We start from the raw sequence: 25,883 nt of genomic DNA, 5'->3' as shown, positions 1-25,883 counted from the left end.
CGGATAAGCGTCGGCGCCGGTGGAGAAAGGGTCAAACGATTGAGTATGCGTGTCCGGTTGCCGCCCTGCGCTTGCACAGCTTGTGAGCCTCTTGGTGGCATTTTCATTCTTGGCCTTGAAAGGGAGCATTAAGGATACAAACCAGGCTTGAGCGTAGGAAGCGGCTCGCGCATCGAGCCACACCGGCTCTCCAAGTCAGGTACAAGCATTGTACCCATTGCTCGTTTTTGCATTCAGCGACTGACTGGTAAAGACCATTAGACTTATCGCACTCGCTTGCTCGCAGCAGTCAACAAGGCGAGGATCTGTGCCCATCTCCTCGTCAGCACGTCTTTCTGGTCGGCATAGGCACCGTCATCAAGTTTGGCCACCTGCTGTATCTTTTGCCCCGCCATGTCAATATACGTCCGCAGTAGCTTCCCTATCAACTCCTTCACCGCGCCCTGAAATGAATCTCCCTCGTCAAACCCGCATTCCAGTCCCCTTTTCCACCAGCGGAATGGCATGCAGAGTAGTCTGAGCGCCGTGGTCGTGCGATAACACACCACTTCTGCTTCTACTTCTGCGTCCTTGACGCATTCGTTGCCATTTTGATCCTCGTTGGGGGGGTTAAGACCATCGGCGTTGTCGTCGTCGTCGTCGTCGTCGTCGTCGTCGCCGCCGCCACCATTGCTGCTACCACTAGGAATGGCAGCTAGGACGTAATTACCCAAATACCCCGCCGCCTCGAGCACGGCCGTCTGCTCGGGGTCGAAAAGCGGGAGGACCACCTCGTCGAGAATCAGCGCGTCGTGCGCATTATGCCCCTCGGGCAGGATGAAGCCGTACTCGACGAGCAGGAAATCGTTGCTGTGGCTGCCGTAGGAGATGAAGAGCTCGGTGCCTTTCTCCACGGGTCCGGCGTGCGGAGAAGTCACGACAAAGTCATATCCGGAGGCCGAGTACGTGGCTTTGACGGTTGGGGGGCTCGCGGTGTGGTTGAAGAAGTCGCCGAAGGGGACGATGGCGAGGCAGTCGTCCGCCTGTCGAGGTTGCCCGGGGTGCGTGGCTGTATTTGACTTTGATCGGCGGTGTGATTTTGACTTCGATTTCGATTTCGACTTGCCCCTCGGTCTCGACTTGGATGACGGGGATGATTCCGCAGGAGTGTAGTAGAACGTGCGCGTGCTCACGAGGAGCCAGCGGTAGGTATACTGCTCTAGGGTGAGGCTGGAGCCTGCCACACCGCGTTCGGACACGGCGGTCCAATCACGATGGAGTTTGGATTGTTGTTTGCGCAGGAGGGCCTGCCCCGGCGGTGGCAGGAGGTGTTGTGCTTCGGGGGTCCAGAAGAGGGGCATGCTAGATTTCACGTCCAAAAAGGACGGGAGCGTGCTTCGCCAGGGGGAGTACAGACTCGAGGCGGACGAGTCGTCGGTGTCAAGGCAGACGTCCAGCGCAAGGAGGCCGTTGATGCTGCATTCGTTGGCGATGGCGAGGCTTTGAAGGTGGTCCGGTAGGCTGGATTCCGTGCGGAGGAGCGATGTTGGGATCTTGAGGATCGTGTCTCCGGCCTGGTGAGGGTGAGGTACATAAGTTAGCGGTTGAGGTGATGGGTACAGTAATCATCGAACAGTTCATTCATATCATATCAGGGTACGGCTCGGACTCTACTCAGCTCAGCTCAAGCAGCCTCGTCTCGGCTCGTACGGTCCCTCACTTCACTCACTTCTCGGCCAGTCCCATTGTGGAAGAAAGAATGGACTCCAATTTCCAATTAAGGAGAAGAAAAAGCGAGCGGGCTCAAGACACCACGAGTGAAGTCCTCAAGTGACTTGTGGGTGGGATCCCTTCAGTCGGTAAGTAAGCAAGGGAACGTACTCCGTACCTCTAGCCTTCTTTGCACTATGATCCCCAAGCCCTTGCCGGGAAATGCGTGGGCCGCGATGCCATCGACCGTGGCGCCCTGGGAGAGTGCCCATTCCGTGAGTTCGGCCGAAAGGTCAGGGTCGGTGTCAATGTCTTGGCCCATCTTGCAGGCCGGGGGTGGTGGTTGTTATTGCTTTGGGGACGGCATGGCAGGCGCTGTGGACGAGACACTGGGTAGCTAGCTACCTTTTGTAGACAGTTCGTCTTGACGGGGATACTGTGTGCTGAGCCGTGTACAATGGGAGAGTGTCATTGAAATCCTCACAAAACCATAATTACTTCGTCGGTGTGATCGTGGGAGTCATGTTGATAAACTCGCGGGTCAGGAAGATCTTGAATCCGAGTTCGGGGGCACTGCGCACGTGCTCGGGAGACCTCGCGCGTAGCGTTGTGGCTTTGTGCGTCTGTGGTTCTGTGGCTATGCGGGGCAGCATCGCAATGGCGGCGGGCCGGCATATTTTCTACTCGTACGGAGCATCTTCTGATACTATATTATTAATACTCAGCATCCTCAACTCGATACTCTAAGTGCCCTGTATATTGAGAATCATCCATACTGGAATCGGTCCATCGACAACATCATCGTCTATTCATTGAGCGATATCCAAGATGGGGAGTATAGGGATCGAGCCATTCCAAGTGAGCAATCAATCTTCCAGTACCTGTCGCTCCAATGCCAACGCTGACTCCGCGTAGACGACATTTGCAGTACCCTTGCACTGCGACTCTTGTGTCAATGATGTGAAGGGTGCGCTTCAGAAAGTCGAAGGTATACATGTCCCAAACGCTGAGCTGGCATTTGACTCACGTGGCCGGTGCCAGGCGTCGCGAAAATCGAAGCCAATCTCAAAGACCAACTTTTTTACATTGAAGGGACGGCCGCTCCTTCATCAATCGTGTCAGCCATTGAATCTACCGGCAGGGACGCGATCTTACGGGGCAGCGGGACGAACGACTCTGCCAGCGTGTGCATCCTGGAAACTCACGCAAAAGGCGTGTCAGATCCCGTGCGTGGCCTTGCGCGCATGGTCCAAGTCGGTGGCAGTCGGACACTGGTGGACCTGACGCTGCGCGGGGTATCTCCGGGTACATATCATGCCACGATAAGGGAGACGGGTGACATCTCACGTGGAGCAGCCTCGACGGGGGGCATCTGGGAAGCCGTCAGGCAGATGGCGGGCTTCGGGCAGCCTCGGGGCACGTTTGGCACTGTCCAGGTGGGTAAGGACGGACGAGGCAGTGCATTCCTGGATCGCTCGGTGTCTGTGTGGGAGATTATCGGTCGCGGCATGGTGGTGTCGAAACAGCAGCACGAGGAAGCGTTTCAGACCGACGACCCAGATACCCTGGTCGGAGTCATAGCTCGGAGTGCCGGAGTGTGGGACAACGACAAGACTGTGTGCAGCTGTTCGGGGAAGACGGTCTGGCAGGAGCGCAAAGAGCAGGTTGGGAAGGGGATGCTATGAGCGTGTGATAGCTGTACGGAGTCGAGAATTGACATAGACTACGTGTCACTGTACCCAAAAAATTCCACCCAGTTCGAGTATTGTGGCACTCTGCATTGACTGGAATTTGGTTCTACTGCACCATGATAATTTTGGTTCGGACTGACCGACTGCACGATGATGCAGTTATTGGATCGCACCCCTGCAGCAAGCATTGGAAACGAGCAACCCGATTGCTGGGCCGTGGGTTTTGGAAAAGCTTCACAGTCGGTCAGCGGCGCTGGTTGGTTGGCAGATGTGATTCTGAAACGAGAATCAGTCTATCGAGTTTGATCCACTGAACCTCAGCACCGGCGAGCGAGGCCGCCGGCATGGCATGGCAACATGTGGCCGTGGCACGGGCAACGATAGGAAGACCGTCGACGAGAACACCCAGTGCACGGCTCAGGTGACAGATCAGGTGGTCTGAACGGCGGGTCTGATCGAGTGCTGCGTGCTGGAGTGCTGGGTGGTTGCTAGAGTGCTGCTGTCACACTTCGGACGAGTGAGGATCGAGTGCGAAACGCAGCCGAGGCAGGAACAAGATGCAGCGAGCTGGGCAGACACGGCAGACACTCATCATCACGATGTTCTGATTAATGCATGGACTGGACACATTCAGATAAGGGAGTGACGGGCTGTCAATGGAGTGCATGAGACGAGAGTGTGTTTCCAGTGCTGAGTAAACTTGCTGCTTGCTCTGCTGTCTCTTGCCAGGCTCATCGTTCATTCATTCATCCCTTGCCGTTTCCTCACCCCTACCTGAGGGATCCTCACTTGACAGCCTCCTCAAACCCCCCACCTGCCTGTTCCTTGGCCTCGAAACGCCCCTTCCGTCGAGGCTCCAGCAGTGCTTCAAGAAGTCCGAGTCCTCCTCAAACACCTCTCTCCTTCAACTCTGTTCTTTTTTGCGTCTGTCCAGCACTGGTCTTGCTGCTTCACTTCTTGCCGCTCTTTTACCTATTATTCTTACCAACCCGACTATCTGCGATCTATCGGCTGCGTGCCGTCGCTAATCTATCGCCCCAACCACCCGTCAAGTTGATAGCGTCTTTCATTGGCACTCGAGCGGTGACGCGTTGGCGCCGAGCAATCCCAAAGCGTCCACCACCCACCCCGGCGCTTAATCCCTGGCCATCGCGCACACACTCTCTTCAGGACTTGCGGCAGGGCCGGCCCTCGCAGCCTTTGAGCAATCGCAGCCACTAGACCCTGCGCGGGACCTACGCACGCTACGTTGGCCGCACCACCATTTCAATATCGTCTCAGGCACCGCCCGCTTGTGTCGCAGATCGTCTTCCTCCTGCACCCACATTGCACCTGTATAATCCACCCTGCACCGACGACCGCCAGCTCATCGACACCGTCGACTGCAGCAGTGACTACGTCTGGCGCGGAGCCATGTCGCTCAAGCAGGTAAGTCGCAATGTACCATGACCGGGTGCTCGCTAATGCAGTGCAGGAGATCGAGACTTGGGTTGAGGCGCTCGGGCACTATGACAATCAAGAATTCGAGGAGGCTCTGCGGATTTTCGACGCCATCGCCGACACTTCCAAGATCCTGTTCAACTGCGGTGTCATCCACGCCACCATCGGCGAACATGACAGAGCAGTACGTCGAATGCGAACACTGACACGAGCATGACCAAGACTAATACGAGAGCAGGTCGAATGCTACCAACGCGCTATCAAGCTCGACCAGTACCTCGCCGTGGCCTACTTCCAGCAAGGCGTCTCGAATTTTCTCGTCGGCGACTTCGAAGAAGCATTGGCCAATTTCAATGACACCCTACTTTACCTCCGAGGAAACACATATATCGACTACGAACAGCTGGGCTTGAAGTTCAAGCTCTACTCCTGCGAAGTCCTTTTCAACCGTGGCTTATGTTACGTCTATCTGCAGCAAGAGGAGGCCGGACTGCAAGATTTTACTTTTGCGCAGAAGGAGAAGATGACCCCAGACCATGATGTGATCGACGATGCTATAAAGGAGATGGCCCAAGGCTACGTGGTGTTCAGCATGTGAGTTCTCTCTCGGTATAGCCGTTGGTGGCTGTATTCGTCCTTGAAAGCTAATACATCTCCTGGCAGACCTGTTGGTTGCGTTTACAGGCCGAACGAAGCCAAAGTCAAGAATCTCAAAGCGAAAGACTACCTGGGCAAAGCCCGTCTGATAGCCACATCCAACAGCCAGAACACTGGCACCGGCTTCCAAGGCGCGGAAAGGAGACAGCTCATTGCCGAGACATCAGCCAAGGACGACCGACCCGCCGAGAACATCAGTTATGCAGCGACCAACCTCGTCCAGCGGAACTTGTCAAGCAGGGTCGCCCGGGACCAGAGCGCCCCACCTGTAATGGGCAGAAATGTCTTCCCACCAACGCCACCGCCGGAGATCGAGAAGCCCAGATCGGGCGGCAGTGCTGTTGGCAGCAATACTGGCAGCAGCTCCGGTGGTAGCGGCGCGTCTTCGAATCTGCCCTTGCGATCCACGTCGATGCGCCAGCCGCGGAATATGTACTCCACTAGAGCAGAGATGGAACCTCCCCGGCCCGGAATGATGAGTCGCGCCGCGACTTTCGATGTCAATGGGAACCAACCGCCAGGCGGCAGACTGCAACCACTACAGCGAGAGAACTCCTGGCCTGAAGATGAACCGCCCATGATGGAGCGGCCGGGGCAAATGGAAAGGTCCCGTTACGGCACGCAAAGAACAGCATCCGAGCCCCGCGGCCCTTCCTCACGACGGCAGGTGCTCGACCGATCAATGTCACAGAGAGCTCCAGCACCCCTATTCCGCGAAACCACTCGGGATCGATACGAAGATCCCAATGACACAGTAGATGACGTCTATCGCATGTACGCAACTCCACGTCGGCGTCCCACTCAGCGCCGACCAGATCCAGATCTTTACCTCAACGAAGAAGACGAATACATAGAGGAGGAGGAAATGAGCTCAGAAGACATGAGCGGGTTCGAGCCCGTTCGACGCGCGCCTTCACGCGCTGGCACCATGCGGGGCAGCAAGCGGCCCGAGATGCGCAAGATTCGAGTCAAATGCCATTTTAACGACGACACGAGATACCTAATGATCGGCGCGATCATAGACTTTGGCGACTTGGAAAGCAAAATCCGCGAGAAGTTTGGCATCAAGGATCAATTGAAGATCAGGATGCAGGATGATGGAGACCTCATTACCATCGCTGACCAGGATGACTTGGAGATGTTGTTGAGCAGCGTGCGGAGTCAGGCGAGAAAGGAGAGGAGCGAGATGGGCAAAATGGAGGTGTGGATATCATGATCAAGGTGGTGGTGTGGTTCGGATGCAACATCTTGGGCAACAAAGGCCCCGACAAGAGGAGGCTGAAAGAATTGGAATGTCTTCCCCACACCACACGAAGCACGTACCTGACATCTTTGAATTCTAGCGCGGAGTTGGACAACATCATCCTCCATCAGGACGGGACATCAACGGATCGGAATTTCTGGCATTCTTGGGAATTGTACTACAGGCTCGACAACCGCCATCATCTGGCTCCTTCACTTCCATATCTCTATTGACACAGGCATTTACATATGTACATGGTAATGCATTACATATGTGAGAAACCATTCACTGTCTTATCATTGGACCCGCCACCATCAGCGTGATCCCGGCTTGGCACCATCAGCTATATAATCCCTCGATCTCTGTGAGCCAGACCACTACATGGACATTACAGCACGTGGCCTGTGCTCGAGATATGGCTCCCTCTGCTTCCATGCTGTAAGTGCAGGTACATATTCAGCTGTAGCTTGGTATGATACGCGCTCAGCAGATACCGTATAACATCGACGGCAGAAGTTTCTACCGCAACAGTTGCTCCGGTCAAGGACTTTTCTCGGGCGTGTATGGCAAGCCGACAGCCGCCGTGGTTGTTGGAGGTTTGTCATGATCAATTCGAATACTTCGCCCCCAGTGGAATGGTGTTGGAGAACGAGGCCGTCAAAGAATGTATTCACCCCTACCTACCTTTGCACTTACCGGATCCCCCCGAGTATTGATTGGCATTGACCGAGCAACACGAGGTAGCGGCGAAAAGTACATTTCTTTGCTTCTTTGCCGGCGGGAAGCAAGTAGCGAGCTGCATAAATAGCCGGGATATTAGTGAACATCGAGGGCGCGGGGTCCCGGTGACATAGTTGAAGAAGCCGGGAACGTGCCTGCAGCTGCGCAAAGAAGTCGGTCCACCCGCAGCGACATTGCCGTAGTCACGATGATATATCGGAGGCGTGTCAAGCTGGGGATGCGGGAAGCGGTTGGTTGTCGGGGGATCTCGACGCAAGAAGGGCTCGCAAAATAGTTTCGATTCGAGAAACAGCATCAACAAAATCCGCCCCGCACTCGCCTGTCCCTACCGCACGCACCGTTGTCGCTTCTAAGCCGCTGTCAGAATATGCTCCGTACTTCTCAACATCTTTTTCCCTGATCGCAGTCCACCCGCTGATTTTACCTGCCTACTCCTTCCCACACCATCTAGAAGGAATACTCTTTGTCGTCTCTCAGAGCTTTTCCCCATTTCCCTGCGATTGTCAAACAGTAGATCCAGATAGCTCAACATGGGTTCCGCAGATCTCCCGACCAAGATGAAGGCACTCAGTATGTCCACACCTGCGCATGCAACTGCTCTGAACATTCATGCCGCAGGCGAATAGAGCACCGACTGACTCGTGTCGTATGTAGGATATGAGGAGCCACAGAAATTCGGCGTCGTCGAGGTCCCTCTTCCCAAGCTTCGTGACAACGATATCCTCGTACGTCGATATACTTGGTCTTGGGCAGGAGGGCGCTGATAACGGGAACATAGCTCAAAGTGAAGGCATGCGGTGTGTGCGGAACCGATCTGCACATCCACGATGGAGAATTTTTGGCCAAGGTGTGCTCCCGAGCCAGAGGACTCTAACAGACTCCAACGGACAGACCTGACACTTGCGGCACAGTTCCCCTTGATACCCGGCCACGAAACCGTCGGTGTCGTTGCCGCCCTGGGCTCGAAAGTGAAGGGCTTCAGTGTCGGCGACCGGGTGGTGGCCGACAACTCCGAGCTCTGCGGGGAATGCTTCTACTGCCGTCGTGGCGAGGAGCTCCTCTGCGAAGACTTCCAGGCCCATGGCGTGACCATGGATGGTGGCTTCGCCGAGTACTGCGCTTACCCAGCGAAGCGGGTGTTCCCGATCAAGAACCTGTCCGACGTGGATGCCACTCTGCTTGAGCCCGCTTCCTGCGCGGCTCACGGCTTGGACAAGATCGCTCCCAAGATGGGCTCGAGTGTGCTCATGTTCGGCGCAGGACCCACAGGGCTTGTCTTGACCCAGATGCTCCGTCAAAATGGCGGGTGCCACGTTGTCATTGCCGCTCCCGAAGGGCTGAAGATGAACCTCGCAAAGTCCCTGGATGCTGCCGACGAATATGTCGAGTTATCCCGAAAGGATCCCAGCGCACAATTCGAGAAGATCAAGAAAGAAAACCCATACGGGTTCGACATCGTGGTTGAGGCGACGGGCAGTGTCAAGATCCTGGAGGACGCGATCAACTATGTCCGCAGGGGAGGCAAGCTCGTGGTATACGGCGTGTACGGCAACGCAGACCGCGTCTCGTGGCCACCCAGCAAGATCTTTGGTGATGAAATCACTATCCTGGGGTCCTTCAGCGAGACATACAAGTTCCCGGCTGCCATTGACTACCTCGGTATGTATTTCGTGTTTGCCCAGCTTTTCTTTCCATAAATACAGCCACTGACTTGGAGGTGAACAGACAAGGGCAAGGTCAAGGTTGCCGGCATTGTCAATAAGACGTTCAAGCTTGAGCAATGGGCCGAATGTTTGGAGTCGATGAAGAACAAGAGTGCCATCAAGGCTGCAATCGTGTTCGACTAGGTGAGGCAAGGTAGCAATGGGTTTGGGTCTTGACGCGCATCACCTGACTGGAGGTGGGCTTTCAGCGGCATGGTTCCGTCAACGGGAGAAAGGATCCATCAAGAGGCTCTTGCGCACAGAAGAGTTCAATGCACGTAGAAGTGATCGATCAAATATACCTGCGCGTGGCATGATAAGGCATGGAGAATCTGCCCTTTGACGCGCAGTGACGCGCTCAGTCCCGCTTACATAACGGTAGTGTGATGGACGGCTGACTAACATGCCTCGCTCCATTCCCCTGAATAGGCTGCTGGGTTTGCCTAATTATCCTCGTCCGGCTCGTCTGGATGCTTATCCACATTGGCAGGGAACCTGGAATGCAACCACAACATGACCGGTATGTGTAGAGTATGTCACAGAACATACCCACAGGGAAACAGACGGGTCTGGGCGGGGACATACGTCACGTGTTCCTCATGATTTATGTGTGTTTGACTTTAGTCGAGGGTATTCCAGGCATTCTTGAAAGCAACCTACTGCAAGGATAATCACAGGAGCTAGATTTTGGACAGTAGCATACTGACCGGGTTGCCAGCGTTCAATTGCCACGAGGCGTCTGCCAGCGCCTATTGTACAAGTACACAGTATCTCACTCGAGTCAGCTTCATGTCACCATAGCGAAGTGGTAGGGTAACACCCACGGAAGGGTGCTTGAGCCTGAACAGCAACACGGTGGCGATAAGTCCGCGGGCTATGGCCAATGTTGGCCTGCAATTCCTCCATATCGCGTCGCCGCCAGTCAATGAGCGGAGTGCGCCCAAACCAGTGGTGCCGGGACATCAAAGTAAGTCTGGTCATGTTTACCTTTGCCCGGCATGAGTGTCCGGAGTCTTGTTGCAGCGGCGCATGAGGTTCTTGTCTTCGATAGAAGGTCACAAGGATCAGAAATAACCCCGGGAACGTTTGCGTTGTCGAGGCTTTCTGAGTAACTCGGCTGCCGGGGATTCGAGGGGGTTGAAGATTGTTGCTCCCTGTCCCGGATTTGAGTGAGTCGACGATGTTCCTCCCACGCTTAGGAAACCAGCGGAAGCGTCTCACCGTCTGTTGTCCGCTGGCTGGCATGATGAAAACCGTGAAGTTGATATTTGGATGGTGGTTGTTTCCAGGGCGCATCCAAGAACACGGCGACATCTGCTGTTCTGCTTGAAGATGCAGGTACCATCAGTGGAGACAGGCGGAGGAGGTGAGTGAAAGGATGTCGCTGCCTCGATCCACAAACTCGACCATGCTCACTGCCGCACCCCTACGCCGACGAGCTGTCACTACACCCAGCCACCCTCTTTCTGGAGGTACTGTCATATATAAGGATTGTTCCATCCCAATCTTTCACTGCAGTTTTGTCGCTGCTCAGTTGGTCATCAATTATCATATCGCGAGTCATTTTCGAGTCATTGTACGAACCCAACATCCATATCAGCGATGGGATCTTCAACCCAGCTTTCCAACATGTCCTTCAGCAACATCAGCCCCAGCTTACCGCTGCGACAGAGAGTCCCAGATGCACCAGCAAAGCCTTCTTCTCTCGTTGACGACCCGGTCTTCAACCTTTTGTACGCCGGCAATGAGACGACACTAAGACAGTTCCTCGAGAACCCAACTCCACTCACGCGCGACGACAATCTTGCCAATGTCTACCGCTACGTCAAAGCCAAAGGAGAGCCCGGTCCACGAGTCCAGTACGATCACCTGCCATACTCTCTCAGCGCGATGCGGAACTTCCTGCAAGGTTCTTCTCACGGCAAGCAGCTGCTCTCATTCTTCAAAGGCGTGCTCCAAACTCAGGGCGGCTACATCGTGACCGCAGCCGAAATGGCTGCCTTCGAGATCTTTGTCAAGATGACCGAAGCTCTCTTCATCCACCGCAACGACAACCGACTCCGCGAACACGTCATCAGCGTCGTTCCAGAAGCCCAATATACCATGCCAACCTACACCGGCCACGAGCGCCAATTCTTCCACATGTACAGCACCAACATGCTCCAGCAACTCCGCGACGCCAACGCCACGGCGACCAGAAACCTCCTCGACCTCAAGAACTCGAAAGAATTCGCCAGAAAGCACCGCCAGTTGCTCAAGGCCAACGAGCTTCACGAATCTAAACTCTCAGAAATCCGCCGGCGAGCCGCGAAGCGCAAGGCCGAACACAAGGCAAAACTCCAGCGTGCGCGAGCTCGCAATGACGCCACGCTGAATCGTCAGATGGGCATGGCTGGCTTGACTTCGCACACACCACATGTCGAACGATCCGTCGTCGAGTACGTCCAGGACACCACGGGCGAGTTCTTCCCGCGCTTTGACGACGGGGAAGCTAACGGTGAAGAACTCATGGTATGTAACATGACTTCAATCCCAAAGTGGCCGCTCAAGACTGCTGACTCTGCTTTGCTTTACAGCTTGATTCTCTCGGCTTGTCCTTCTGAGCCCTGCCCGATAGGCTCACATGGCATGGTCTCTCGCCGACCGATCTGACCAACGTCGTTTTGGCTAGCATACAGATGCTGGCAGGCCCTCGAGAAGTGCGCTTGGAAAACACAGACTCATAGAGATTCTTCACCACACAAGCAAGCGCATGCGCATACGACGGGGATCGTCTGTGACGAAAGACACCACTTTGGAGAACGAGAGATTATTGCGTTGCCTGAAATGTAACCACGACCCGAAGGATGTCAAGGACTGCTTCGCTGCATCTGAGCTGATCTCGAATGGCTCAGCACCGAGGATCACTGCCTTACAACCACAAGAGCATGACTGCCCCCTTACCCCGATTTCTTTTCATCTACTGTATTCACAGCCACCAATGGCTCATTACTTGCGAATCTCGGTGGACCAACAAGGTCACCGGCACGGAGCCGTCTTACTATCCCAGAGTTGGACACGGACACAGACGGGGAATTTTCAGGTGCGAACCATTTGTCCATGACAGTGGGCAAAATGTCTATCACACGCTTGGAACAACGGTGAAGGGACATAGAAATGTGCTGGCCAGCCTGGAATGACACTGACATCTTGGGCACAATCAATAAACAGAACTAAACCTCCATGAAATTGAGATTGACCTCGAGCCTTGAATTTTGTTTCTGCTTTCTGAATGCTTCCCATCTGCAATGTCCACGCACCTTCGTGAACATAGTCGACAATATCGCCGGTGAGCAGATGAGCTAGACATAAGCCTCGAGCACTGATGTGAGACGTTGCGAGGGCCCTTTACGCCGCCGTCTTCGTACAGCAATTCAGCAGGTCTGCTCCTATTCAGGCCCTCACTGCTTGACCGGCACTCCCTCGTTCAACCACAAGACAATCTACTACGGTGGTCATCCCAGGCAGATCAATATTCACCACCGCTTGAGGTACCCACCCCGTCAGATGTGCGCCTACTTCCGGATGGCTCTCTGGTAGAAGGCCAACTCGTCACCCTCCAAAATGTACCCGTCGACACGACCGCTCTGGCCAGGCCGCGAGCTCACGACGGCATACAATCGACCTGCCTCAAACTGTCGCTCCAAAGCCGGCTCAATCTTGCCACTGGCCTTCAATCTCTCCTCTCTCTTCGCTTGCACGCTCTTGCTTGCCTTGGTCGTTGCACCGTCCGTCGCAGCAGCGCCGGGTTGTTGTCGTCTCCGGCCAAGGTTCGTACCGTAGTGCGCCTCGTACCAAGTCCTGAACGGGGCGGCATCAATCTGGACAACGGCGGACTTGGTCAGGGTGTTTGTGCGGACGAGTTCGTTGTTTGAAGGGTGGTAGGCCACAACGATGACGCGGACTTTGCGGGCAATGCCCTCGCTGCCCCAGGAGAAGTTGCCGGATTCGAGGCGCAGGGCTCGATATTTGGTGTTGCCGCCACGGGTGCGGACGAGATGGATTCGCTTGGCACCGATACGGGTGTTGGCTGGTTGACGACCTTTCTCGAAAGCTCTGCGAAGGTTCAATCTGTTAGATGGTGCTGTTTCTCGTCGACCGAGAGTGGCTAGGGTTATGGTGGGTTGAAATGTACCTCTTCTTGCGATAGTATGCGCGCTTCGCACCAGTTGCAGACCGCTTGTGGCGGCTGTCTCGTGAGATACCCATGATTGCGGTTCTGAGGAGGACTACAAAGCAGAGGTCTGTCAGTTTCGTGGTCGGCTGGCCGAAAGGGATATCGGTTTGGATCGCACAAAGGTCGGGTAGTGGTGGAAACTTCTCCCCAACACTCGCCCTTTGGTTCGTCGTGTAGGAACAAGGAACTGGGACTGACCTGAAAAATCAGTGACTCTTCAGCGAGCAACGTAGAGTATGTCTTCGAGGGTGTTTGTCGGTAGATGTTGTCGTTGTCAAATCTCTCTGGTGCGGAGTCGATCGAAAATCAGAGTGCGGTGAAATTGCCAAGAGCGCCAAGACTTGCGGTCATTTGAACTCCCACGAACTTCACCCAAAGGCATTTCTCGAGATCGGCCACTCCCTCAATATCGCCCACTTCAACTGCTCCTTGTTGTACGCGATTCCCCGAAGAGCGCCAGGAACTCGCGGCAACAAACTCTCCATCCTCTTCGTCTCTACATTTTCGATCAAGGCAGGCTAGAAGCTCGCCAAAATGTTAGCTCCCTCACCGCATGGAGTCTTTACCAATACTGACAACCTGTCGCAGGCTCATCCCCAAGGCCGACCGCAAGAAGATCCACGAGTACATCTTCCGAGAAGGTGTGCTCGTGGCCAAGAAAGACTTCAATCTCCCCAAGCACGGCGACATTGACACCAAGAACCTCTATGTATGCGCAGCCTCGACTTGCACACCTGGCGCGACCAGATACTGATATTTCATTTCCAGGTCATCAAGGCTTGCCAGTCTCTCACTTCCCGCGGCTACCTCAAGACTCAGTTCTCCTGGCAATACTACTATTACACTCTCACCCCCGAGGGCCTCGACTACCTGCGCGAATGGCTGCACTTGCCCGCTGAGATCGTCCCTGCCACGCACATCAAGCAACAACGCAGCCATGCTCCTCCGCGTGGTATGATGGGTGGTGACGACCGTGGCGAGCGCCGTGGAGGCGGTCGTGGCGGCCCACGTGGTGATCGCGAAGGAGGATATCGTCGTCGTGAGGATCGTGGCGAGGGCAAGGAGGGCGGTGCTCCTGGTGAATTCGCGCCTACTTTCCGTGGTGGATTTGGTCGCGGTCGTGGTGCGCCTCCCGCTTCTTGAACGTCGCTGGTTGGCATTACCATGCGTTGATTGTACGCCGAACCAGCCGAAGAGCTCTTCAGCCTGTACCAACGACGACCGTCCTCGGAAGCAAACCGTCGTGGTGAAGATGAATAGCGCAAGCTCATAGGTCCTCAAGACATCTCGTGCCCGTAAGGACGAGAGTGAGCTTGTTCAAAGCCTTGTCGCAAGTCCTCTGCTAATTTCTTCCACCGCTTGCACCATGTCAATCGAGTTCCCCTCTCTCCTTCCTCATGCGATCCATCCTCAACACGGAATGCAGGAGCACGTTCGCTCCTATCGCACAATCCTCCTCTTGGCACCATTCGCTCGGGTTGTGTGATACTCCATCCTTGCAAGGCACAAAGATCATACCCGTGGGACAGTGCGCGTTCGTACAAACACTATCGTGCCCTGCTCCGCTTGTAATTCTCTGAATCTTGTCCTGCCCGACCAAACTCTCGGCGCTTTTTTCAACGCAACTGACTGCTGCAATATTGAACTTGGTGGCATCACTTGAGAAGTCTTCCTTCAAATCCAGATGGATCCTTGTGAGGGAATTCTCATGCATCTTCCTATATTTCTGCTCCTCCTCAAACGTTATTGCTTTGTTGCTGGTCTTCTTCTTCTTTGGCCCATCATGCTGCTCCCTGATTGGCACAGTGCCGGTGTTGACAAGCTCGACGAATTCCTCCACCTTCGTCACCATCCGCCTCAACCCCCTGTCGATCGGGTTCCTCAGATCCAAGCTCATCGTGACTTGTCCCGGCACGGTATTGACGCTCCCAGGACTCACCTGCATGATTCCGATGGTCGCAAGGCCTTTTAGACTCTCGGCGATCTTGCGAACTTTTTGGATGAACGTCGCCGCGAAAAACAGTGCATCGCCCCGCGAATCAAAGTCCGTAGTCCCAGCATGAGATTCGCGCCCCGTAATCGTGACAGTAAACCACTTGTACGCCTGGACGCCCTCGACAATGCCGACCTTGTGCCTCGCCTTCTCCAACTTCGGGCCCTGCTCGATATGTAGCTCGAAATGAGCTCCCAAAGGCGTGCCCTCGGCCCCAGCCCGGCACGGAACATCTCCAAGGTATCCAATCCTGTCGAGTTCCTCCTTGACCGTCGCGTCCGTGGCTCCGACACTCACACTTCTGCTCGCCCACGCCTTGTCGATGGGCATCCGTCCCGCCCAAACACTACTCCCCATCATGCTGACCGGGAACCTCGCACCCTCTTCGTTGGTCCAGTTCACCACGCCCACGGGCGCCTCGGTCTCGATCCAGTTCTCGTTCAACACCCTCAACATCTCAATCCCCGCAGCCACGCCCAGCACGCCGTCAAAGCGGCCCCCACTAGGCTGACTGTCGAGATGACTGCCCGCGAACGTTGCTGCCACGTCGTTGTTCAACCCTGGCCGCACGGCAAAGATATTCCCCATCTGGTCGACGTGGGTCTTGCAACCCAACGATTCAGTCGTGGCGACGAACCAGTCTCGGGCCTGCTTGTCCTCGTCCGTGAGCGTCAAGCGCGAGAGTCCCGCACGCATGATATCGCTGGAGAACGTCTTTGACGTCCATTGCGCGGTCGAGTGGATCGTATCCCACAGCCGGGAAGGGTTGACTTGGAGACCACTAAGTTTGGAGTCGTCAAGTTCCGTCGTCCTGAGATAGAGGCGCGTCGATGATGCGAAGCTGCGACGCTGGAGCGTACCAGGACATGGGCATTTCCGCCGCGCGTGGATGTGTTTGAGATTGAAGAAGAGGGAGCGCGGCGAGCTCATGGCGAGCGTGTCGGGTTTGATCGACCCGGCTTCACACGTCCGATATAGTGTTTGAATAGCCTTCTTGCCCCGTCGTCTTCAAGCTGAGAGAACTCCGCTAGGGTTTAGCTAAGACCAAGATGAGGAATTTTCCTTTCTTTAGGTTTCTATCCCAAGAGCTCGACCTACGCGTCGCCGAAACAGGACGGGAACAGGTGAAAGGAGGTCTGACGTGCAAATCTATTCGGAGTTTCGGGTTATTGGAGGGCCGAAAGCTCAACAGCCAATTAATTATTAGGGAGCCAGTCTTGATCATCGAAAGTTCAAGTATCTGTCAACGTGGAAGATGCTGTGATCGTGCTGTACCTGATCTTTGCTCGACTCTTACGGAGTATATATCCAGCTAATTTAGCTCTCTGGCACCTGCACTAGCTAGTGGCAAGAGTGCACCCAGACTATCTTGAATTGTGGAACTATTTGCACTCAAGTTGAGCGCAAGAAGATCGGTTATCGATGTTTGTACCCATTGACAGTTGGTATCATGGCGTAGATTACCGTCGTGTAACTTTTTGAGAGTGGTACAGCGGGCGGATGCCAGGAGGCAGCATCGCTGGCAGCCTTGCACTTGCCGTCGGGCCATGCTCGATGGAGGATGCGCCCTGAGTACTCTCGTGTCCGCCTCTAGAACACCATCGCGAGAGGTTCAGCACTTCTGGCCTCGTGTGGGTGTAGCAGGTTCGACCATCTCACGCCATGAAGTGCCATCCCTCTAGCCATCGCGCACTGCGCCTTCAGCCACCTCGACATCATCCATTTCCTGAGAGCCAATGTGTCCTGGACAGCCGACGCCAGCACCGGAGGATCACTCTGAGCGAGCTACTACACCAGGGAGTGCCAAAGCGATTCTCATCACCCATGGGTCTGACCGCCCACTTTCCGGCTCGATACCATCCACGGGTTTCGGTCTCAAGGGCAATGGTTGTCGAAGTAGGCATGATCGTGACGACGTGCTAGTATTGCCCTCGCGCCATTCCGTAAAGTATAGCCTCCCTCTTCTGGGCAGGGAGTGCCTGACGCATGGGGTGATTTGCCTCATCCCTTCTTCTCCTTTTCGACGCTGTACAACTTGAACACATTCTGCTGTTCTTCCGGAGTGGGCGTCACGCCGAGCGCAGCTTCAACCTGGTCGGAGAAGAGGAGCATGGCCGAGGCGTTCAGCATAAGAGCCGCGCCTATCATGGCGCGCGTTTTGGGCGACAGAGTCTTGTAGGAACTAGGTTATTGGCGACGGTCAGTATCTTTGCATGATTGGGCTGGGAACGTAGACGGCTAACCTCCAGAGAGACATGCGGAACTGAGAGTGATGATCGTCAGCTAGTGGTACAAGTAGGGGATCGAGAGAGTGCGAATGTTCGACGGCTGCGACAATTCGTCGCGCGCACGTCCTGTCCTTCGCAGGGCCAGGACAGACTCGGTTTTTGCCAAGGTGCCCACTCACGGCTCACCCTGCTTCGAGCCTAGGGTGATGCGGCCTTATGCTCACCCCCGGCTCGCGCGAGCCTGGTGAAGTCGCGGGACAATGGTGGCGAAAGGTTACGACGTCTTGGCATATACATAGTGCTCCGGTTCCCGGTTAAGCTCGTCGTCATATAATGGATAGTATTCAGCGTGAAGAGCTAAAAAGGACAGAAGATGAAGATAGCGGTGAGTTCATCTTGAAACTCGCAAGGGAGTGTTGCGACAGCGATGTGAGCAGCTGTTCGGCGAAGCATAACTCGTCCCAGCTCGGATCAAGGTAGTTTAATCAGTACGTCCTGGTAGATCTGGGAACTGCCACGAGGTAAGTAGCATACGCCGTTTCACTCTTTGCGACAGGCCAGGCCTATGATCTACAACTTTGACGGAAACAATTGCCTCAGTGGTCTCTATCACTGATGGTCTCGGCTTTTCGTGGAAGCTGTCGAGGAGAGCCGGCACCGATACTATGTACTCTGCCGAATTACCTCTGGATTTCATCTTTAGTCTTGCGCGCGCTTCGTCCCTCTCAGACTATTACGACCAGTGGGTAGATAGAGACGTTGTGGCCTGATACCGGGTAAATGTATGACGCACAACACCCAACTACAACTACCAGGCCGTGATGCCCGTTTTGACCGGCTTGCAGAACCCCTTGGCCTCGCAGGCGTTCAAGAACTGGAAAAGGACGGCGTCGCAGCCACGGTGGGCGACAAAGTTCAAAGTGATGACGAGTTCTTCCTCACGCTGGGCATACATGCATCAGCAACGTACAGCACGGTCAGCGCGGGGTTTGCGAGAGGTCAAAAACTCACCAGAGATATTAGACTGTCGTAGGTAATGGTGCCAATAGGCACCGTCACATCCACCAGCTTGGCATAGGGGGCTATCGAGGCGGCGCGCATGGGGCGGAAGGGTGGGAAGTAGTCGTAGTTCAACACGTCGCGGTACTCGGGGACACCACCTCCCGTGTCGGAAATGTGGTACATCCAGAAGCCTTCGGTGCAGGTCTCGTTGTTGTACGGGATGACCTTTTCGTTGACAAAGTTGCCGAACGTCGCCATGCGATCCTCGTTCCAATTCTTGCGGTAGTCTGGGTACGTGCGGGCCTGCCGCCAGGCGATGAGCACTTGGTTGTCGGCCGCCGGGGTGCGGTTGTCGAAGCGCTCCCGATAGTCCGCCACGAATTGCTCGCCGAAGAGGTTCCAGTTGTCGTAGCGTGTCAGGGAACCAAAATCCGAGGTGTAGGTTGCGAGCGTGTCATTCTGGTTGATCGTCTCGTGGAAGAGCGTCGTCACGTTCTGTTGCTCGATCTCCATGCCCAAGGCTGCGGTCATGTTCGCCAGCCAGGTGTCGATGACATCCTGGGCGACCGAGTTGTTGACGGGGAAGAATTCCGACTGTGGCCGGTGACGAGGCAGAACGTTAGTAGGGACGAACGGTCAAGGCAGTTTGTGTCCTCATGCTGTCTCGCCATGGGGACGGCCAGGAGTGGATGGCGCACTTACCGGGAAGATGATTTTCTTGGGAAAAGTGAAGTTGCCTTTCTCCAGTGGGCCGTCTTCGACAGCTTCCCACGCTCCCAAGACCTTGGTCAATATCATGGGAGATCGGGCGAGCACGCCCAGGGTGTCCATGGACGTGGCGCTGGGGATGACTTTTGTCAAATCGATGGCTCCCCATGATGGTCGAATGCTGGAAGTCGAGGTTGAGCGGTTAGTTCCTTTGTCGCAAACTGGGAGTCTCAAGGAAGCGGAGCTCAGGGCTGTCGACGTCGTCACTCACCCATAAACACCGACCCGGTCGGCAGGGTTCCGTACACTTCCGGTGGTGTCGCTCCCTACCGAGAAATCGAGCTGATCATATGCAGCGATGCCAGCGGCCGAGCCGAAACTCGATGCAGAAAGACCCAGCCAGCCATCCGCACGGATGTTCCAGGAGTACTGTAGTAGCGTCTCGCGTCAGTCATTTCGACGGGCGAGAGGAGAAGGACCTCAGCCACAACCCAAGTCGGACGTACCGAATAATCCATGTTTTGATAGGGCCACGAGCCATAGGCAAAGGTCGATAGCTTCGCCATGCCCACCAGGACGGCGCCGAGGTCGAGAAGCCTTTTGATGGCCGGAGCGGTCTCGTTGGCTGGGGCATCATACAATTTGGCGTACGCACGACTGCCGCCAGTGAGGACGATGCCTCGGACGGGCATGAGGTCTTTCAGACTGAATCTCATTCCGGCAAGAGGGTATCGTTCCGGGTCCATCAGGGACGAGTACAGCTTCGAAGGGAAGGGGATCAGCGGCGCGTACTGCACTGTATTCCAGAACATGACCGAAGAATAAGAGCCGTCGTCGTTCTCGGTGACGCCACTGAGGAAGCTCTCCTGGTAGTCAGAAAACATGCCGTAGACTTTGCGCAGCGTCAAAGCGCCGGAGGGCGTGAGAGTTGCGAGGTATGGTCCAGGAGGGGTGACGCCGACCCTCGGGCGCACGGTGACCGTCGTGAATGACGAAGACGACGAGTCGTTGAGGTTTTTGGGGGTCACAGTGGACGGAAGGAGGAGCAGCATCGGTCCCAGAGTCTCCAGGTAATCCGTAGCCGATTGGTCCCAGGTCGCATTGTCGGCAGTCGTTATGATCTCAATCCCTATAGACAAACGAGAGTCAGCTGCTGGTGATCTCGAGAGACCGGGCCGAAGCACCGAGCACAGGAACGCGACGAAAACATACCTTCCAAGAAGTCGGATGTAAAGACATCGTCTTCCGAGTACCCTGCCACCAGCTCACGGAGAACTCCTCCGGTCACGACACTGGCATTGGTCACAAAGACGGTGAAGGGGATGTAGGCCTCTGCCTCCACGAGATGGCTCAAAGCAGATGGCGCATACTCGGCCACAGGCCTAGATTGATTGATCGGCGGCACATAATAGATTCCCGTTGAGAAGTCCTCTGTCTGTACCGAGTAGTTGGCTGGGCCAGTTAGAGAGAAGGTGAACGACCCTTCTGCCCCTGAGGAGAGGATGTCAAGAGCGGCGGCGGCGTGCGAGGCCACCAATAAAGTTGCGATCAGGCCATGATATGGTAAGCGGGTCATCATCATTCTGCATGTGCTGGCTTGGAATCCGACTCGTCGCACACACTCGGGAAAGCGAGTCACCTATTTCTCGACCACAACCGATGGTCCTGGATTGTCTTAAATACTTCCTGCATGCGGCCTCTCGGAATCGAGGCTCGCATCTTCCGATCGATCGAACAAGCGTCAATTTGCAAGACAGGAAAGCAACTGCAAGATGGAAGACTTGTTACCTGTTCTACCCACACGACTCGGCGAGTGCTTCCTGTATCGGACGCAGCGGGCCATGCCAAGGCCGGAGCCTGGGGAGTTGAGATAGATGGTCTACAATGCAGACTGGCTTCCCGGGTGAGTCGGCTCCCAAATATCTCGGGAAAGGTTGAGAATGGGACATCTTGCGTCCAGCCGGCTGTCCCGTCTGCTCTGTGCCGACTGTCAAAACCTTCGTCAAAGTAGTCCAATTCAAGAAAGAGAGGCTGAAGTGAACTACTAGGCTGTACGCACAAAAAGCGAGTTTCGAGGAGCGGTCTTCAGCGGTATACTTCGAAGATTAGGGATTTAAGCAGAAGAAGCTGCGATAAGGGTGGAGCCTACGGGCTCAGTGGCGGCAATCTACGCGTGCCAAGGTGAGTAACAAATGCTCGCGTGTCAAGGCGCGCCAGCAGGGCTGATCAGACCAACTGTGGCATGCAATTGTCATATGAAATCTACTGGTAAGACGAAGGTCTTCTATTTACAATCATCGGAAGAAGAAGACCGAGTGTGATGACGCGCGCGCGTGCTGAGAGTCACGTGCGTGATGTCGAGGTTTTCAAGTCCCGGATCTACCACTTCGCGCATCGGACCCCCGATACAGACGAGGGTGATGCTGGCCCTATTCTCACCCCCGACTGGTGCGAATTAGGGTGAGCTCGTCCTATGCTCCACAACAGCCTCGGTACCTAGGTAGGTAGAAGGGCCTGGAGATCCCCTGGTCCCAGGACAGATTGCGAGTACCACAGTAGAACCTGCGCCAGCGTGCGCAGCGCTTCCGCTACTGGAGGACTTTCCCGCTCTTAGGAACATAAGGTATCCTACCGCGCTAATTGGAAGTTTACACGTGCCATGAGGCCACGCGCATACCACTGCCGCTGTCTTGCGCACAAAGACGTCTTCACCAAGATGGACAAGTCTGTACTGTACTTGACCACGGCTGAATCACACCGGGCGCAGAGGGTTTCGAGCGGCATGTAGCCTGTCGTCGCAGTAACGGTGAACGATTGAACAGGACGGGAAGTTTGAGAACTCCTGGGATCCTCCCTGGAGGACGGTGGACTATCGCCTCCTAGTACGAGGTAGCTGCCTTGGCTGACAAGGTACCCAGCGTATACTTCTCGAAGGGTGTGCAGTATGGGGAAGACGTAACCGTCCAATTCCACGACCGACCAAACTGTATCATGGCTGCCAGCAGTCAACCATAGTTGTGAAATATGCTCTTCGCTGTCGGGACTTTTAGGATCACGTCTCGTCGGCACAGGTGGGTTGTCTGATCCCTATGATCGCTTACCATCAGTTCGTAAATCACTGAAGAAGAACCGTCCGCCAACTCCTGGCTCAAAACTCCATACCATAGCCTCGAACTCAAACGCACAGCGATCCTCGGACATTCCGAACGACCTGTTATAACAAGTTGCCGGACGATGTCTCTCCATCCAACGGGAAGTCAGCTTTAAGGCGCTTCCTCGCCAGACCTTCGGCGGCCTCGTAGTCGTCAACACCGCCCTGCCGAACATAGTATATGAGTCGAGTGATATATTCAGGTATGTGACCAACTGTTCAATATAGATATATGTAGATCTCTTCTTCCTCGCTACCTAACGTCCACTCTGTATATCATCCGCCGCCTTTTCCGCCAAAGCATATAGCGTGCCCGTTGGATGTCCGGGCACCAATACCGGAAACACACTAGCATCCACCACTCTCAACGCCTTGACACCCCTCACCCGAAACCCACCATCAACCACACTCATTGTGTCACTACTATTCCCCATCTTGGCCGTTCCAGCCGCATGATATACTGTCGTCGCAGTCTGCTGTATATACGCCAAGATCTCTTCGTCACTCTGTACGGCCGCACCAGGAGCGAACTCTGGACCCGCCAGTACAGGCTGGACGGCGGTGGTTTGAAAGACGGAGCGGCAGCGCTTGAACGCTTCGATGGCCACTGCTTTGTCCGTGTCGTGCGCGAGCCAATTGGGGCTGAAGATGGGGAGATCGGTCGTGTCAGAGGAGTTTATGGTCACAAAGCCACGCGAAAGTGGTGCCACGAGAGCACCGATGACGGAAGCGTACGAGGTGTCTGTTGTGCCGTCATTGGCGTCGCCGATGATGAATTCGAGCTCGGGCCAGTCGGAGGGGAAAGTGGCGAGGTCGGCGAGCGCGGAGCTGGACAGGCGGGAACGGTACTCGGACGGCAGTTTCTCCCATGCGACGTAGTCGAAACCTGTGTTCGACAGCGGACCGCTTCTGTCGCTGTCATACTCGGCCACCGCGATGGCGTTGTTTGTTGAATTGTTGAGCCAATAGCCACCACCGATGACGTTGACGGGATAGGTAATGGTGAAGAGTACGTGGTCCCACAGGTTCTGGCCAACGCCTGGACTATCAACTACGACAGGAATGCCAAGGCCGTTCAGGGTGTCTGCAGGACCGATGCCAGAGACCATCAGCAGTTGTGGTGTATGAACAGCACCACCTGCGATGATGACTTCCTTGGAAGCGCTGATGGTGAATCGTAGGCCGTACGACGTGACAGAGACGCCCGTGGCTGTCATTTGGGCATCAAACAGAATGCGTTTGGCAAAAGTGCGTGTGTAGACGAGCAAATTCTGCCTGTCCGATGCGAGTGCCCATTGCAGGTAAGATGCTTCCGACGACGACCGTGTCATGTCAGGAGCAATGGTCTGCGTCACGTATTGAGTCAACCCGTTGAGCTCACCATGGTTGAAATCAGATGTGAGATTAAATCCTAATTCCAGGAATGCAAGCTTCGTCCACGAGCCGAAAGGCAGAGGAAAGTTGATGTAGCCCACTTCAAGTGGCCCCCCCGAAGATTCGAAGCTGCTCGGATCAGGGTTCGGGACGCTGGCATTTTCCGGACGTATTGAGGAAGGAGGCGTGTAGTGCGCCGACCGCCTGAAGTAAGGCAGCAGATTCTCAAACGTATAGCTATCATCTCCAACTAGATCAGCCCAACGTTGGTAGCTGCCTGTGGAACCGCGGTGATAGACCTCGTTATTCAGAGCAGAGCTTGAGATATCAGCAACAACTTCTAGCGGATGCAGCTGACATACCTTCCGCCCAACGTCTTGCCTCTCCTGCCAGACTAATCAGCTTGCTTCGCTGGAATTGTTGTTGCGTACATACCAATAATGATATTTCTGCCCCATGAGTCCCGTCTGATTTGTTGTCGTCAGGCCCCAATCCACGGTCGGGTAAGCATCAGTCAAGGCGAGCCCCGGAAAATCGTACGCAAGGCCTAGGTTTGGTACGATGGACAGGTTTCCATTGTCAATCTCGTAGAAACCACCAGCTTCGATGACTGCGACAGTAAGGGACGTATTTTCTGCAAGTCTAGCTGCCAGCGCGAGCCCAGCGGTGCCACCACCGACGATGACATAGTCGAAGGTAGCATTGCGGCCTGGGACGCCGAAGTTGTTACCAACAACAGGCCCGCCGCGGTAGTACGCTGTAGAGACTGAGATGAGGGACAGGACGATGGGTGAGAAAAAATGGGAGTGCAGCATCGTGGCGGAGTGCTAACTGCGACCCTGGAACACCAAGTAGAAGTCCAGCAACATGGACAAAAGCATGTGTGAAGACATCAGACTTTTGAAGGCCGTTGGGCCATCGAAGCTATCAATCATAGCTCATGAGGTTCGGTCTCTGTAGTCCCAGCCGCCATGCACCTACCTCGAGAGTCACATTTCGACTCTCAAACGTGCATGGATAGCTCTGCTCGGCTATTCTCAGAATCAAGTCATCGTGCGATGGGTGCTTGGAAAACGCATTGTACAGCCGAGACCAAAGGATCTAGCTGCATGGCCATGAGGCACCATGCAGTTGCTCTGCGAGGGGTAGAAGACGGCCACCTCAAACTCGAGGGCACTGGACACTGAACCTTTGGGAGGCAGGCATAGCACCCCAGCTAATTCGCGCTCTATCGTCGTAGTAGATTGGATAGAGCTTCGTTTCGCGCCACGCCAGGTTTGTCACGCAGGGACGACGATGTCGTAGGAAGAACGCATTGGGAGGAAGATCTGGTGCAAGAAAGAAAGGTTGTTCGGCAAAGGGGGCTTAGCTTGCCCGGACGGCTCGGCGGAAGACGGTCAGGGCCTCCTGTGAGGGTGCCGGATGTTTACAGTATGCGTTTTGGGGCTGGGTCTCTCGGGCTTGCTGACCAGCCTTTTCGGGCAGTACGGAGTACCTCGTATCGGAATGCTCCACTGCCTATCGGTCATGAGCCAACGCTGATCTGTTATCGACCTGCCTTAGCCGACAACCTTGCGGCACTCAAGCTCGCCTCCTCGAAGTTCTGCGATGCTAGCGGTAAGGTTTACGGCGACAGTTCGCGTGGCCTCGTGGGCCTTTATGGTGCTTTCGAGGTTCCAGGAAGCCACCAGGAGTACCCCTGTCATATGATGCACATATCGACTGACTGAGCTCGGAGGTCAAACTTCCAGGGCAGGGGGAAGGCACCCTCGACGGTCGGCACAGCGAGAGGCAGAATCCGATTAAGAGGACCCAAAATGGGGCCTATCCACCGTAGCCAATTTGATTTCCTGGCCCCGGCGGTCGAGAGACGAGAGAGCGGCAGGAGTGCAGGACGAAAATGGGACCAAGTCGATGGTTGAGTAGAGGGTGAGAGGAGAGCGGCGACTCGTCCGCATGCGGGTCTTAAAAGCGGCGAGGCAGCAGCGAGCGGTTTGTCCATTGCTATGCTGTTGGATAGATTCCCCCTCAGGTCTCGCAATAACGT

General features: G+C 55.1%; 11 protein-coding genes across 11 annotated transcripts; 5 read left to right on the top strand and 6 right to left on the bottom strand.

The window, feature by feature from the left end:
- Positions 1–263: 263 nt before the first annotated feature.
- Positions 264–2,011, bottom strand: A1O7_09749 (uncharacterized protein; the record flags this gene model as incomplete). The annotated part of the gene is made up of 2 exons (XM_007763735.1): positions 264–1,553; positions 1,868–2,011. The coding sequence occupies 2 exons, from the start codon at positions 2,009–2,011 to the stop codon at positions 264–266; spliced, it is 1,434 nt and encodes a 477-aa protein (XP_007761925.1).
- Positions 2,012–2,517: 506 nt separating this feature from the next.
- Positions 2,518–3,374, top strand: A1O7_09748 (uncharacterized protein; the record flags this gene model as incomplete). Its single annotated transcript, XM_007763734.1, has 3 exons — positions 2,518–2,547; positions 2,605–2,677; positions 2,731–3,374. 3 exons carry the CDS (start codon positions 2,518–2,520, stop codon positions 3,372–3,374), a joined length of 747 nt encoding a protein of 248 aa, XP_007761924.1.
- A 1,444-nt stretch (positions 3,375–4,818) lies between these two features.
- On the top strand, positions 4,819–6,693 carry A1O7_09747 (uncharacterized protein; the record flags this gene model as incomplete). Its single annotated transcript, XM_007763733.1, has 3 exons — positions 4,819–5,004; positions 5,059–5,414; positions 5,484–6,693. 3 exons carry the CDS (start codon positions 4,819–4,821, stop codon positions 6,691–6,693), a joined length of 1,752 nt encoding a protein of 583 aa, XP_007761923.1.
- A 1,298-nt stretch (positions 6,694–7,991) lies between these two features.
- On the top strand, positions 7,992–9,308 carry A1O7_09746 (alcohol dehydrogenase; the record flags this gene model as incomplete). Its single annotated transcript, XM_007763732.1, has 5 exons — positions 7,992–8,031; positions 8,116–8,186; positions 8,240–8,308; positions 8,373–9,120; positions 9,187–9,308. 5 exons carry the CDS (start codon positions 7,992–7,994, stop codon positions 9,306–9,308), a joined length of 1,050 nt encoding a protein of 349 aa, XP_007761922.1.
- A 1,485-nt stretch (positions 9,309–10,793) lies between these two features.
- A1O7_09745 (uncharacterized protein) lies at positions 10,794–11,767 on the top strand (the record flags this gene model as incomplete). Its single annotated transcript, XM_007763731.1, has 2 exons — positions 10,794–11,675; positions 11,741–11,767. The coding sequence occupies 2 exons, from the start codon at positions 10,794–10,796 to the stop codon at positions 11,765–11,767; spliced, it is 909 nt and encodes a 302-aa protein (XP_007761921.1).
- Positions 11,768–12,718: 951 nt separating this feature from the next.
- A1O7_09744 (40S ribosomal protein S8-B) lies at positions 12,719–13,412 on the bottom strand (the record flags this gene model as incomplete). Its single annotated transcript, XM_007763730.1, has 2 exons — positions 12,719–13,259; positions 13,339–13,412. 2 exons carry the CDS (start codon positions 13,410–13,412, stop codon positions 12,719–12,721), a joined length of 615 nt encoding a protein of 204 aa, XP_007761920.1.
- A 521-nt stretch (positions 13,413–13,933) lies between these two features.
- On the top strand, positions 13,934–14,523 carry A1O7_09743 (small subunit ribosomal protein S10e; the record flags this gene model as incomplete). The annotated part of the gene is made up of 2 exons (XM_007763729.1): positions 13,934–14,089; positions 14,149–14,523. 2 exons carry the CDS (start codon positions 13,934–13,936, stop codon positions 14,521–14,523), a joined length of 531 nt encoding a protein of 176 aa, XP_007761919.1.
- Positions 14,524–14,749: 226 nt separating this feature from the next.
- Positions 14,750–16,303, bottom strand: A1O7_09742 (uncharacterized protein; the record flags this gene model as incomplete). The annotated part of the gene is made up of 1 exon (XM_007763728.1): positions 14,750–16,303. One exon carries the CDS (start codon positions 16,301–16,303, stop codon positions 14,750–14,752), a length of 1,554 nt encoding a protein of 517 aa, XP_007761918.1.
- Positions 16,304–17,374: 1,071 nt separating this feature from the next.
- A1O7_09741 (uncharacterized protein) lies at positions 17,375–17,630 on the bottom strand (the record flags this gene model as incomplete). Its single annotated transcript, XM_007763727.1, has 2 exons — positions 17,375–17,555; positions 17,617–17,630. The coding sequence occupies 2 exons, from the start codon at positions 17,628–17,630 to the stop codon at positions 17,375–17,377; spliced, it is 195 nt and encodes a 64-aa protein (XP_007761917.1).
- Positions 17,631–18,409: 779 nt separating this feature from the next.
- On the bottom strand, positions 18,410–20,887 carry A1O7_09740 (uncharacterized protein; the record flags this gene model as incomplete). Its single annotated transcript, XM_007763726.1, has 6 exons — positions 18,410–18,544; positions 18,613–19,197; positions 19,306–19,492; positions 19,583–19,740; positions 19,818–20,440; positions 20,524–20,887. The coding sequence occupies 6 exons, from the start codon at positions 20,885–20,887 to the stop codon at positions 18,410–18,412; spliced, it is 2,052 nt and encodes a 683-aa protein (XP_007761916.1).
- Positions 20,888–22,719: 1,832 nt separating this feature from the next.
- A1O7_09739 (uncharacterized protein) lies at positions 22,720–24,651 on the bottom strand (the record flags this gene model as incomplete). Its single annotated transcript, XM_007763725.1, has 3 exons — positions 22,720–24,154; positions 24,199–24,222; positions 24,272–24,651. 3 exons carry the CDS (start codon positions 24,649–24,651, stop codon positions 22,720–22,722), a joined length of 1,839 nt encoding a protein of 612 aa, XP_007761915.1.
- Between the last annotated feature and the right edge of the window lie 1,232 nt (positions 24,652–25,883).

This window comes from Cladophialophora yegresii, assembly GCF_000585515.1.
Source record: "Cladophialophora yegresii CBS 114405 chromosome Unknown aczIN-supercont1.7, whole genome shotgun sequence".
Taxonomy (NCBI): Eukaryota; Fungi; Ascomycota; class Eurotiomycetes; order Chaetothyriales; family Herpotrichiellaceae; genus Cladophialophora; species Cladophialophora yegresii.
The sequence above is the reverse complement of the archived record's forward strand: the minus strand, read 5'-3'. Positions and strand labels throughout refer to the sequence as shown.